Source organism: Mobula hypostoma, chromosome 21, assembly GCF_963921235.1.
Source record: "Mobula hypostoma chromosome 21, sMobHyp1.1, whole genome shotgun sequence".
NCBI lineage: Eukaryota > Metazoa > Chordata > Chondrichthyes > Myliobatiformes > Myliobatidae > Mobula > Mobula hypostoma.
Genome location: NC_086117.1, coordinates 46356859 through 46370474, shown reverse-complemented (window position 1 = coordinate 46370474; position 13616 = coordinate 46356859). Strand labels below are relative to the sequence as shown.

The 13616-nt window shown below is 40.7% G+C and overlaps 1 protein-coding gene across 4 annotated transcripts in view; it reads left to right on the top strand.

Annotated features, from left to right (window-relative positions):
• Window positions 1-13616, top strand: part of LOC134359986 (tubulin beta chain-like) — a 40733-nt gene that overhangs the window by 4439 nt on the left and 22678 nt on the right. For 3 of the 4 annotated variants that reach the window (XM_063073925.1, XM_063073929.1, XM_063073927.1), the window contains exons 2-3: window positions 5558-5666; window positions 5757-5867. In XM_063073925.1, the coding sequence (XP_062929995.1) occupies window positions 5558-5666; window positions 5757-5867 (220 nt within the window). Of the gene's footprint in view, window positions 1-451; window positions 494-5557; window positions 5667-5756; window positions 5868-13616 lie in introns of those variants that run through there. The other variant, XM_063073928.1, reaches the window with a different exon arrangement.

Below are 13616 nucleotides of genomic sequence, written 5' to 3'. Positions count from 1 at the left end.
TTGATTCCTTTAATATCCAGAAATCTACTGAACTTGCTTTTAAATGCACTACGATCAATATCTGAGCCTCCACAACACTTCAGATGAAGAGATTTCTTATTTCAGTCCTAAATAGGGCCTATCACTTATTCAGAGACTGTAACCCCTAGTTCTAGACTCCTCAGCCAGGGATAGCATCCTCACTTTGATTGCAACACACACAAAATGCTGGAGGAACTCAGCAGGGCAGGCAGCATCTGTGGAAAAAATGTACAGTCGAAATTTTTGGTCCAAGACCCTTCGGCATGACTGTTCGTGTGTGTTGCTTGGTTTCCAGTATCTACAGATTTTCACTTGTTTGTGATTGGCTCACTGTATGTTTCATTTTGATCAGCTCTGCTCTTTCTAAGCTCTAGAGAACAGAGATTTAACCGATTCTATCTCTCCACATTTGACAGATCCGCTTTCCCAGGAATCGATCTGGTGAATCCTAGTTGTGCTTTTTTTATGACAAGTATGTTCTTTGTTTTACATAAGATCAAAAGTGTACATAATAGTTAAGGCCTCTCTCACTCTCGCTCAAACACTATAATTATAGGAAGACACCTTTGTTCTTGTGCTCTAATTCTATTGCAATAGGATTTCCCACGGTGAGATGCACCTACATGTTAGCTTTCTGTGACATGTATGCAACAACGTCCAGGGCTTTTTTAAACAACATTTCCCAATCTCACCATTTAAACAGAAAGTTAATTGGCTACTGTAAATAGTCTAGTATAGTAAGTGACAAAATAATTCAAAGGGGTGATTGAACATGTGAGGGAAGATGTCAGAGGGAAATAAGTGAATCAATGAATAGATTTCTTTGCTGGGACCCAGCATGTTCTTGATCAGTTATATGGCGTCCTGTGCTGTAATGTATGTCTGCCCAGCACATAGATGCAATTATGGAGAAAGTGCACCAGTGCCTCTACATGTTTAGAAATTTAACGAGATTCAACATGTCGGCAAATACTCTAACAAACTTATACGGATGCAGTGTTGAAAGTATCCTGACTGGTTGCATCATGGACTCATACGGCAACAGCAATAACAGGAACACAGGGAATGGACACTGCCCAATCAATCATGGGTACTGTCTTCTCCATTGTAGAAAGACTTTACCTGATGTGCTGCCTCTGGAAGGTCTGATCTATCATCAAGGATCCCCAACACCTTCACTGCTATCACAGGGCAGGAGATACAGAAGCCTGAAGTCTAACAACCAATAGGTTCTTGTTCAGATCTGCACAATCCTAATCTTACCTCAGCAAAGACACACCATAGACCACTATTACCATGGACTTACTTTTATTTTTCATTGTAGGTTGAACAGGCCTTTCTGGCCCAACGAGCCAAATTGCCCAGAAACCCACCTATTTAACCCTAGCCTAATCACAGGACAATTCACAATGATCAATTAACCTACTAAGCAGTGTGTCTTTGGACTAAGGGAGGAAACCCACACAGTTACAAGGAGAACATACAAACTTCTTACAGTTGATGCCAAAATTGAACTCTGATGTGCTGAGCTGTATTAGCATCTAACCACTACGCTGCCGTGCCTTGTTTCCAATTATGTTTTTTATTTGCAATGATGTCTTTTTTTGCACACGTTTTTCTTCATTATTTTGTATAATCAATGGAATTTGTGCATAATTGACTGTATGTTCTGTGTGTTGTCTTGATCTGTGTGCCTGTGAAGCTGCTGCAGGCAAATATTTCACTGTACCTGTACTTCACCATTCTTGTGAAAATGATAATGAACTTGAGGTTAAATGGATAGTAAATATTTATTTGCCATCTGTTATTATTTGTTGTATTTTCCTCCTTATTACCTTGTACATGATTTCTTCTTAAAAAATTATATTTCTTGCTAGTTTGTACTTTGTTTTCTATTTATCCATTTCAAGTGCTATTCTCTTCTAATTTTTTAAACTTATTTTTAAGCTTACAGTTCCCCTGGCAACATTAAGCCCATTACCTAACATAGTCTTTACCTTTTCTAGTTAACCATTGGAGTCTGCTTTCACCAAGGGATGTGTATTTGTGAGAGTTACGACTCTTTATATACGTATTTATATCATTGCTTAACCACTGATGTATTTTTCCAGTAATTTCACTTTTCCTGTCATCTCCATAGATTGGCTTTTTAAATTTAAGATCTTGAATTTGAACTTAATAATTACTCAAATATAGCATGAAATTAATTCCGGCATAGGCAGCTTAGTAATGGCATTACATAATCAGACGCAAGAAAAAAGAACAACTTGTATTTAGGTGGTGCTTCATTGAAGTAAAATACCGTGAAAGATTTATCAAGCAAAACTTGACACCAAAACATAAAAGTTTACAGTCTTAAACGTGTATGTTAAAGGTAAAAGAAGTAGAGAGATTTGAAGAAATGAATTACTGAGATGAAAGCGTGGTGACAATGATGGACTGATTAAATAAAGAGATAATCACAAGAGCAGTATTTAAGCAGCACAGCAATCTTGGAGGTAGGAAGGCTAAAGGGGATTGCAGATATTGGGAGAGGTGAGACTCTGGAAAGATTTAAAAGTAAGGTTGAAGATGTTTTTCCCGAGCCGCCCCCCTTCCACAGCCCTTGAACGCACCTCATCTAGTTCCTGCATTCTGCGCACGCGCCCTCTCCTGGACAGAACAAGAAGTGCTTGCTGGTCCTACCCAACCATGCTCTACATTCAAACAACAGGAATTCTGCAGATGCTGGAAATTCAAGCAACATACATCAAAGTTGCTGGTCAGGACGAAGGGTCTCGGCCTGAAACGTCGACTGCGCCTCTTCCTATAGATGCTGCCTGGCCTGCTGCGTTCACCAGCAACTTTGATGTATGATGCTCTACATTCAGTCGATCATCCTCCACAATTTCCACCACCACCAGATACATGCTGTACTCATTTCCCTTTCCTTTGAGAATTTCAAAGGGATTGAAGTCTTTGCTCTTCTATCCCCTCCACCCCCCGACACACTTCCTTGTCTTGTGGCACACTCCCTTGCAATGACAGGAGATGTCCTTTCACCTCTTCCCTTCTCACCATCCAGGGCCTCAGATAGTTACTCCAGGTAAAGCAGTGATTCATTTGCACTTTTTCATACCTACAGCACCGTGTCTAGTGTGCACAATATGGACTCCTCATTTTCTTTGTTCTAATAAACAAATTATTTGCATAATTGCAAATAGAAGGATCTGGAAAATGACTGTTATTTAGAACCAATTTTCTTTTGAAGAAAATGGATATTATATTGGAAGAAATGCAATACCAAGCAAAGCACAATTAAGCAATTGCAGAAATCATTTTGAGTCTCTAGAAAATTGATATTGGTTTCTCCAAAGTAAAACTGGGCAGTGAGTGGAGTGGAAGTCACTTACCTGGGGACTACTGTTGAACAGAGGAATCTTGGTGTGCAGACTTCAAAAGGTTGCAGCAGGGTGTGGCGGGGAAGGACCTGATAGAGATATATAAAATTATGAGTATAGATAGTGTGGAGAGTAAGAAACTTTTCCATATTAGAGATGTCTAAATCCAAAGAGGATAGGATTAAGGTGAGAAATAAAAGGGTTCAAGGGGATCTGAAGAAACATTTTTTCTCCAAGAGTGTGGTTGCAGTCTTAAACACACTGCTTGAGAAGATGATGGAGGCAGGTACTCGCACAACATTTATAAAGTATCTGGATGACCACCTGAATTGCCAAGACACAGAAGCTGTGGACCAAGTGCTGGTAAATGTGATTACTATAGAAAATTACTTGGGGTCAGTATTGACCTAAAGGTCCTGTTTCTGGTGTTGGCTGAAGGGAAAACACATGTAATTTCACTTTAGAAATAAATGTATCATTAGTTACAGGATTCCTTAACATGTTACTGTAGTGAATGGCACATTGGGGTGAACGTTGTTGACTGGTTAGAACTATCAACCATTTTGATGACAGTACATCTCAAGTTTCGCTGAGCTATTTTAGTGACAGTATATCTCAAGTTTAGCACACGTTGACAGTCTGTGATGCCAAAAAGAAAGTCCAGCAGCAGACCAAGGGCATGCTGGCTTTCCAAAGCATTGCAAAAGGAAATCCACACCCAGATTCTGCTCCAGTTTAGACCCTGTGGGGAATATAAGACCCTATTTATTCACTTGTGATTATTAGGCTTTGCATTAGGAAGCAGGTAAGGTAAACTACTTCTTTAAAATTATTTTACTTTAGCTTATCTTTTTATTACTTCACATTTTTTTCAAATCATATAAGTCTTTACCTCAAATTTAATAAAATCTTTAAAAACTATAAAATAACCCTCTCAGGATTTTCCCCACAAAACTGGAAATCACAGTTTTCTATCTGCCAAAGGCTTTTGGAAGAAGCCATTTGGAACTGTACTGACAGAGGCCCTTCTGGGAGGAGGTGGGAAGAACTTTAAAAAATGGGATGAATGTGGGATTAATGTACAGCATGGAATTGATGGTCTGAAGGGACTGTTTCCATACTGTATGTCTCTTTAAGTCTTGGGTGTTGTGGGCCGTGAGGTTGTCTCTGCATCCAGTCTATATAAGTACAGTGATCTTCAGCAGGATTCTTGCCACAAGGGAAAGCACAAGCTCCATCCTTCTAAGGCAGGGGTTCCCAACCTCTTTATATGCCATTATGCAAGGAGTCTGTAGACCCCAAGTTGGGATCTCCTGTCCTAAGGCAAAAACCTCAGCAAAGGTGGTTTCAGCTCATTGTTGCTCATTAGAAAGCTACTTTTAATTCTTCACTTTGTTAATTTTATTTTCTCAGATTTTTCCTTTCAGGAGAAAGAAAATGAATTTTTAAAAATGTTATTTTTTTTCAGTTCCTGCATCCACGTGATCTCTTGGGGCTGTAGTAGAGTTGTTCATGCATACAGATTAGCATAAGGTCTATCCGGATCATTTAAACATGAGTGAAGTTTATGGTACCTTTGTAAGGCATTTCATAGGGAGAGTGGAAAAGGTACAAGTGTGTTACAGCAATGACACTGAACTGTCATCTATTACAATAGACTGAACAGTTATTGCTCTTTCATTTAGACATATAAAAGCTGATAGGTGATTAAACTGATAATCCTGCTGAAGGGTCTCGACCTGAAAAGTCGACTGTACTCTTTTCCGTAGATGCTGCCTGGCCTGCTGAGTTCCTCCAGGATTTTGTGTGTGCTGTTTGGGATTCCAGCATCTGCATATTTTCTCTTGTGGGTGATTAAACTGATGTCATTAAAATTGTGAAAGTATTTGATAGGTATCAGCTGAGATCATGGAGTAAAAAATTGTCCTGAGATATATGTGCCTTTTGCTTAAAATAGTAACCAATGTAGTAGTACTTGGAACTCAATAGAAGAAAAGTTTGGAAGCTTCTATAAATATTGAACACATTTGACTGAAGATGTACTTTATGTCTAGGCTGAATCTGGAACTTAGAACCGCATTCAAATTTCTTCAGAAATTGTTTAAGGTAATAATTGCTGAAGGTTATTCATATATGTGTTCTTATTCCCTGGTTAGTTCTGGGAAGTCATCAGTGATGAGCATGGTATTGACCCCACAGGAAGGTACCGTGGCGAGAGTGATCTGCAGCTTGAGAGGATAAATGTCTATTACAATGAGGCAACAGGTATCAGTCTTGCACCTTATCATATTTCAGGTGTGCTGCTGCTTTCTGCTGTTTGTTCATTTCACTGTGTTTACTACTACATTTAAATAGGTGGTAAATTTGTGCCGCGTGCTATTCTTGTGGACCTGGAACCTAGTACAATGGACTCTGTTCGTTCTGGACCTTTTGGGCAGATATTCAGACCTGATAACTTTGTATTTGGTAAGCAAAGGTTTTATAAAAATACCAAGATTGGTATAATCCTTCAATTTAAAGTTATTTATCAGTTGTATTCAGAACTAGTTTAGTTGTCTGGTAATAAATTGGTTCTACAGCATTATATTTTTATAATTGTGAACTTTTTAAAAAGCAGTTTAAACCAATCAAACACAAGAATGTGTCAATGTATAGATATGCAAGATAAGGTGGATGACAAAACTGGAGTTTAAGAGGAGTTCTACACTTGCAGCTAAGAAGCATTGAGTAGAGAATTGGGGCAGAACTATTGTAATCAAAACGTTCATTCAACTCAAATCTTACTGCAGTCAGACTATTGTAATTGTTGTTCAAATCTTGAATTTTATATTTGGAATATTACCTTTATTCCACAAAAATAAGTAGCAGAGCATCATTTAGACTTTTCTTATCTAAGTAAAAGAAGCATTCAGCTCCCAGGGATACAATCCTGTCAATTCCATTCCTCATCTCCTCTTTTTGGAGGTCATCTCTTCTTCTGAGCTGTAATCAGTATGGATCCAATCTGCCTAAATATTCTTCACAAAGGAACAGCCATATTCCCAGAATTATCCCAGCAAATCTTCTCTGAACTGCCTCCATGCATATATAACATCCTTTCAAATATACTCCAGTCTCACCAAAATAGTTGTTTAAAGGCTTCCCTGCTTCTACAAACATTTGTATAATATCTGCCCTTTCCATTTGCCTTCCCAGTTACCCGCTATGTTTGCAGGATAGCCTTCTGTGTTTCACATTTGCTGTTCACATGTGTACAGCAGCAATTTGTAGTCTCACCATTTGAAAACAGAACTATAGTTATAGAGTTGTTCAGCATAGAAACAGACCCTTCAGCTTGTGTCATCCATACCAACCATCATGCCTATCTTGATGTATTGATTCTACAGTACTGTGCAAAAGTCTTAGCTAGGGCTGCTAAGACTTTTACATAGTACTGCATTTGTTAACGTGGGGCGGAGAGTGTATTTGTGAATCTGGTGGGAGCAAAGGATGTTGGAGATGTTGGGGTGGAGCGCAACGACAGAGGTTTGGGACGGGTGGCAGAGAAGGAGCGTTGGGCGGGGGTGTGGCACAGGTGCAGACACACCCAGCCCTGAGACACCAGGCAAGGTTATTTGATTCCAGACAATTGGTTTATTGATCATTTCAGAATGTCTCTGTCCTTTCCCCTTTTCCCAACCATGATGCCCCTCTCCCTGCTGCCATCCCACAATAGAGACCCATATCAGAATCAGGTTTATCATCACTCATGAAATTTGAATTTTTTCTGCAGCAGTACAGTGCAATACATAAAATTACTACAGTACTGTGCAAAGGTCTTAGGCACCCTAGCACCCTCGCACCCTCGCTATATATATGTGCCTAAGTACTGTATGTCCCTGTATGCCCTTTTTATTCAAGTACCTGTACAGATGTCTCTTAAATGTTGTTACTGTACCAGCCTCTATCACTTCATTCTAGATACAACTACAGTACTTGAGTGAAAAAAAATCTCGCAAATACCTTTTAGACCTCTCCTCACAATAAATCTATGCCCTCTGGTTTTAAACACCTCTGCCATGGGAAACAAACTCTGGCTATCTACTGTAATTATGCTTCATAATTTTACATACCTCGTTCGGCCTACTTTGCTTCACGGTAGAAACATAACTGATAAACTGAAGTCATACATCTAGGCAATATTCTTGTGAATTTTTTCAGCACCCTCTTTACCTTAATCACGTCCTCCCTATAGTGTGGTAATATGAACTGCATACAAAACTTGCCTCTCTGACATTCTGTACAATTGTAACAAGATAATCTCAACTCTTACACTCAATCCCTAGGCAAGCATGTCATATATACAAAATGCTGGAGGAACTCAGCAAGTCAGGTAGCATCTTATGGAGGGGAATAAACAGTCAATGTTTTGGGTCAGGACCTTCCATCAGTACTGGAAATGAGAGGGGTAGAAGCCAGAATAAGAAGATAGGGGCAGAGGGGGGAGTACAAGCTGGCAGGCAGTAAGTGAGACCAGGTGAGAGGAAAGGTGGGTGGGCAGGGGAGGGATATGAAGTAAGAAGCTAGGAGGTGATAGGTGGAAGGGATGAATAAGAAAGAATCTGATGGGAGAGACAGTGGACCATGGAAGAAAGAGAAGCAGGGGAAGGTGAGGTGAAGAGAAGGTGACAAGAATGGAGAATGGAAAATGAAGGGGGTAGGGGCGAGTAATAATAGAAGTTGTAGAAATTGATATTTACGCCATCAGATTGGAGGCTACTCAGATGGAATATGAGGTGTTGCTCCTCAGACATAAGTTTGGCCCCATCCTGGCAGCAGAGGAGGTATGGACAAACATGTCAGAATGGGAATGGGAAGTTGAATTGAGATGGGTGACCACCAGGAGATCCTTTCTTTTGCAGCAAACAAGAGCAAAGTTGCTTGACAAAGCAGTCCCTCAATCTGTGCTGGGTCTCACCGATGTAAGGGAGTCCACACTGGGAGCAGTGGATACAACAGGTGGCCCCAGCAGACCCACAGGTGAAGTGCCACCTCACCTGGGAGGACTGTTTGTGGCCCTGAATGATGGTGGGGGAGGAGGTGTAGGGCTGGTGTAGCATTTGTCATGCTTGCAGGGGTAATTGCCAGGAGAGAATTCAGTGGGATGGATGAGTAGACAAGGGAGTCACAAAGAGAGTGATCCAGAATCAGAATACTATCACTGACATATTTCTTGAAGTTTGTTATTTTGTGACAGCAGTACAGTACTGTACAATACATAAGTTAATATAGTGGATTCTGGTTAATTGGTATATTCCAGTACATTTTGGCGCAATTAAGCGGCTGCCCCAATTAGCTGAAATTTCATGGAAATAGACAAACTACCATTTATCTAAAAAATTATTTATTTAAATGAAATACAGAATAAATTAGAATACTATCAATTCTACTACAGTACTATAAAACTGTGTAGTAGTTCCTAATAGTTATTGATGGAGCAATTCATCCAGTGTATGCTGCTGTGTTCTTCTGATTAACTGTAAGTGAACGAAGTCAGCATAGGTACCTAGAGCAGATAATGGACTGCCTTCGTGCAATGCTTTAGACGACAGCATCCTCCAAAAGTTAATTTTCAATGTGACATTCAAGATTATTGTCAATACCTTCAAATTCTTCGTAGTTCCGAACTCATTGAAGTCGTGATATAATTTCATTTTCACTCCTGGCTGTTTGTCACATATTCAATCCTGAATGCTTGAAACCACAGTGAGCAAAACTGTTCTGAATTGTTTTACTGCTTATTTCTCACCAACTATTAGTGACAAAAATCACTGCTTTTTGAGCACAAACACACACTAATGACGCTATTTAAAAACTGATTGCCCCAAGCCTGGTGGAGTGCCTAAAGGGCCACACAAGTGCACATAGCTGACGCTAGTTGGATACTATTTGGCAACAGTCTCCAGTCCCAATTAAGCAGCATAGTGTCCCAAAGAAATGAGGGGAATCCCAGCTATTTTATTGATTAGATTTTGTTCTTTAGGAGTTGTCCCAAATGAGCAGCTGGTCCAATTAAACAGAACCCACTGTATAAGAAATATTTAAAAATTAGCACAAGATGAGAGGAAGAAGAGAGGTTAGTGTTTTTGGGTTCATTGTCCATCAGAAATCGATGGCAAAGGGGAAGAAGCTGCTCCTAATACGTTGAGTGTGTCTCTTCAGGCTCCTGTACTTCCTCTCCCTGATGGTAGGAGTGAGAAGAGTGCATTCAGCAGAACAACACAGCACAACAAGCAAAACAAGCATAGACAACTAAAGCAAAAACAAGCCCACTTTCTCCCTTTCACACATGCACATATACAGTCCTTAAACCCCAGGACAGATCTCCAGCTGCACGTTCCAGTGGACATGGACTTCGGCCTGCAGACACCAGGCTTCCACCTCCCCAGCAGACAAGCAGAACTGGCTCCAGCCAACAAGCTTCAACTTCCATTTCATCCTTGAGCCTCGATCCACGGCATCAATTCCAAGACATGCTAATCACTGAACTCCAGGCTTGTCGATGGTGGGACCTCGAACACTAGGCCATGAACTCCAGTTTCACCAAATTCACGAACCTATGGTGTCATCTGAACTTGTTTCTCCTGCCCACACGGAACTCCAGCTCCAGATCCCGCCAACTACTCACTGATCTGAGAAGTCTTCATCAACATTCTGCAGGTCCAACATCTGACATCTGACCATGGATGCCCACGTCCACGTGACTGATCTTCGAATGTGGAGCAGAGAATTAGATTCCAGCCTGACCTCTAATTTCCCCCACATCCCTGTTCCTAAACCCTAACCTGACCTCTAACTCCCCTCTCTACAAAACCATCTCTAGAAAACTAAAATTCAATTAAAAATTAAACAAATAAACAATTAAAAGCAACTAAATCTAAGCTGCGACTCAACAGAGATTGTAGCTCGGCACCATCTTAGACAATCCAGTTTGAGGTTGGTGATAGTCAGACCATGAGACCATAAGACATAGAAGCAAGATTAGACCACCCAGTCCATCGAGTCTGCTCCACCATTCCATCATAGCTAATTTATTATCCCTCTCAACCCCATTCTCTTGCCTTCTCCCTGTGATCTTTGATGCTCTCACTAACCAAAAACCTATCAACCTCTGCTTTAAACATACTCAATGACTTGGCCTCCACAGCTGTCCATGGCAATGAATTCCACAGATTCACCATTGTCTGGTTTTAAAAAAATTCCTTCTTATCTCTATTGTAAATGGATGTCCCTCTATTCTGAGTTTGTGCTCTCTGGTCCTAGACTCACCACTACAGGAAAAATCCTCTCTTCATCCACACTTTCTAGGCCTTTCAATATTCGAAAGGTTTCAATGAGACGTCCTCCCATCCACCCACCCCCCCGCCCCTCCATTCTTCTAAACTCCAGCGAACACAAGCCTAGAGCCATCAAACATCCTCATATAGTCACCCTTTCATTCCCGGAATCATTCTTGTGAACCCAAAGCTTCCTTAATACTGACTCAACCTGGAAGTTAACCTTTAGGGAATCTTGCGTGAGAACTCGCAGGTCCCTTTGAACACCTGAGTTTTGAAAATTCTCCTCATTTAGAAAATGATCTACTCCTTTAATCCTTTTACCAAAGTGCATGACCAGACACTTGCCTCCACCATATTCCATATGGCAGTTCTTTGACCATTCTCCCAATCTATCCAAGTCCTTCTGCTGACTGCCATCTTCCATAACACTACCTGACCCTCCACCTACCTTTATATTGTTTGCAAACTTGGCCACAAAGCCATCAATGCCATCACCCAAACAGTTGAAAAGAAAAGGTCCTAGTGCCCCTGTGGAACACCACCAGTCACCAGTAGCCAACCAGATTAGACCCTCTTTATTCTGATTCTTTAACTCCTGCCAGTCTGCCAATCTTCTACCTATGCTAGTATCTTTCCTGTAATACCATGGGCTCCTGTTAAGCAATCTCATGTGCAGCACCTTGAGAAAGACTTTGAAAATCCAAGTAAACAGCATCCACTGACTCTCCTTTGTCTATCTGGCCTATTATTTCCTCAGAGAAATCCAACAGATTTGTCAGGCAAGATTTCCCCCTCACGAGACCATACTGACTTTGGCCTCCAAGTGTGCTGAGATCTCATCCTTAATAATGGAATCCAACATCTTTTCCTCAAAGAATTTTCTTTCATCTGCCTCTTCCCCTTGTTAAAGAGTGAAGTGAAACTTGCAATTTTCCAGTCCTCCAGAATCTAGTGATTCTTGAAAGATCATTACTAATGCTTCCACAATCTCTTCAGTTACCTCTTTCAGAACCGTGGAGTGTAATTTATCTTGTCCAGATGACTTATCTGCCTTCAGGCCTTTCAGCTTCCCAAGCACCTTCTCCCTAGGAAAAGCAACAACACTCACTTCTGCCCCTGACACTTTCAAATTTCTGTCATATTGCTAGTGTCTTCCACAGTGATGACTGACACAAAATACTTACTCATTTCATGCACTATTTCTTTGTCCTCCATTAGTACCTCTCCAGCATGATTTTCCAATGGTCCGATATCCACTATTGCCTCTCCTTTACTCTTCATTATCTGAAAAAAAAACCTTTTGTATTGTCTGATGGATAGCTTTCATCTTTTCTCTCTTTTTTTTTAAGTAGTCTTCTGTTGGTTTTTAAAAGCTTCTCAATCCTCTAACTTCCTACTAATTTTTGCTATCTTATATGCCCTCTTTTTTGCTTCAATGTTGTCTTTGACTTCCCTTGCCTTAACCTCCCTTTAGGATACGTCTTTATCTTTAGGATGTATGTATCCTGCACCTTCTGAATTGCCCCCAGAAATTCCCGCCATTGAAGTTTTGGCATCATCACTGCTAATGTCCCCTTCCAATCAACTTTGACCAGCTCCTCTCTCATGCTTCTAATTCTCTTCACTCCACTGTAATACTGATACATCTGACTTTATCTTTTCCCTCTCAAACTGCAGAGTGAATTCTATCATATTATGATCACTAGCCCCTAAGGGTTCCTGTACCTTAAGCTGCCTAATCAACACAATGTTGGTTCATTACAAAACATCCAATCCAGAATTGATTCTCCCCTAGCGGGCTCAACCACAAGCCATCTCATAGGCATTCTACAAATTCCTGCTCTTGGGATCCAGCAACAACCAGATTTTCCCAATCTATCTATATTGAAACCCCCACGACTATCATAACATTGTCCTTATTATGTACCTTTTTTTATTTCCTGTTGAAATTTATATCCCACATCTTGGCTACTGTTTGGAGGCCTGTATATAGTTCCCTTCAGGGTCTTTTTAGCCTTGAGGTTTCTTAACTCTACTCACAAGGATTCTACGTCATCCGATAATATAAGGCTTTGTTTTCATTTTTTATCAATAGAACCATGCCATCCACTCTGCATACCTGCCTGTTCTTTCGATACAAGATATATCCTTGGATGTTAAGCTCGCAGATAGGATCTTCTTTCAATCACAATTCAGTAATGTCCATTATGTCATACCTGCCTATCTCTGACTGCGCTACAAGACCATCTGCCTTACTCTGTATACTGCATGTATTCAAATATAACACTATCGATCCTGTATTCACCACCATTTATGATTTTGCCCCCATGTTACACTTAAAAACCCTCCACTGACTGCAATTTTGCCCTATCATCTGCCTGTTCATCCTCACAGCCTTAGTATATACTGCATCGACTTGTGTACCAACTGCCCCATCCTCAGACCTATCATTTCAATTCCGATGCCCCACCAACTTAGTTTAAACCCTCCCCAATAGCTCTAGCGCAAGAGGTGATCAAGGAACAACATAGCTAGTTGTAGAGTGTGCTGCATTGCAGTATGCAAGGAAAAAATTGGCGAGCTCCTGACTTAGTGTTAGTGTAGTGTGTTCTGAGGCTTTGCTTGCAGTACGTTCTATAGTCTCTGGACAAAGCTTTCCACAAAGCCATTTGTAGCTGTGTGGTTCGATGCAGATGTAATTTGTCTTATTCCATTCATTTTCAGAAATGACTGAAATATTCTGCAACAAGTTGTGGTCCATTGTTACGGACTAAGTGTTCTGGAACACCAGTCCTTTAGAAGAGGCTGCTGAACACAAGGTGCTGCTCGTGGCATCTTCTGGACATGCTGGCATTACAAACAGTACATGACGAGCTGCTCCATCAGCTGATCTATT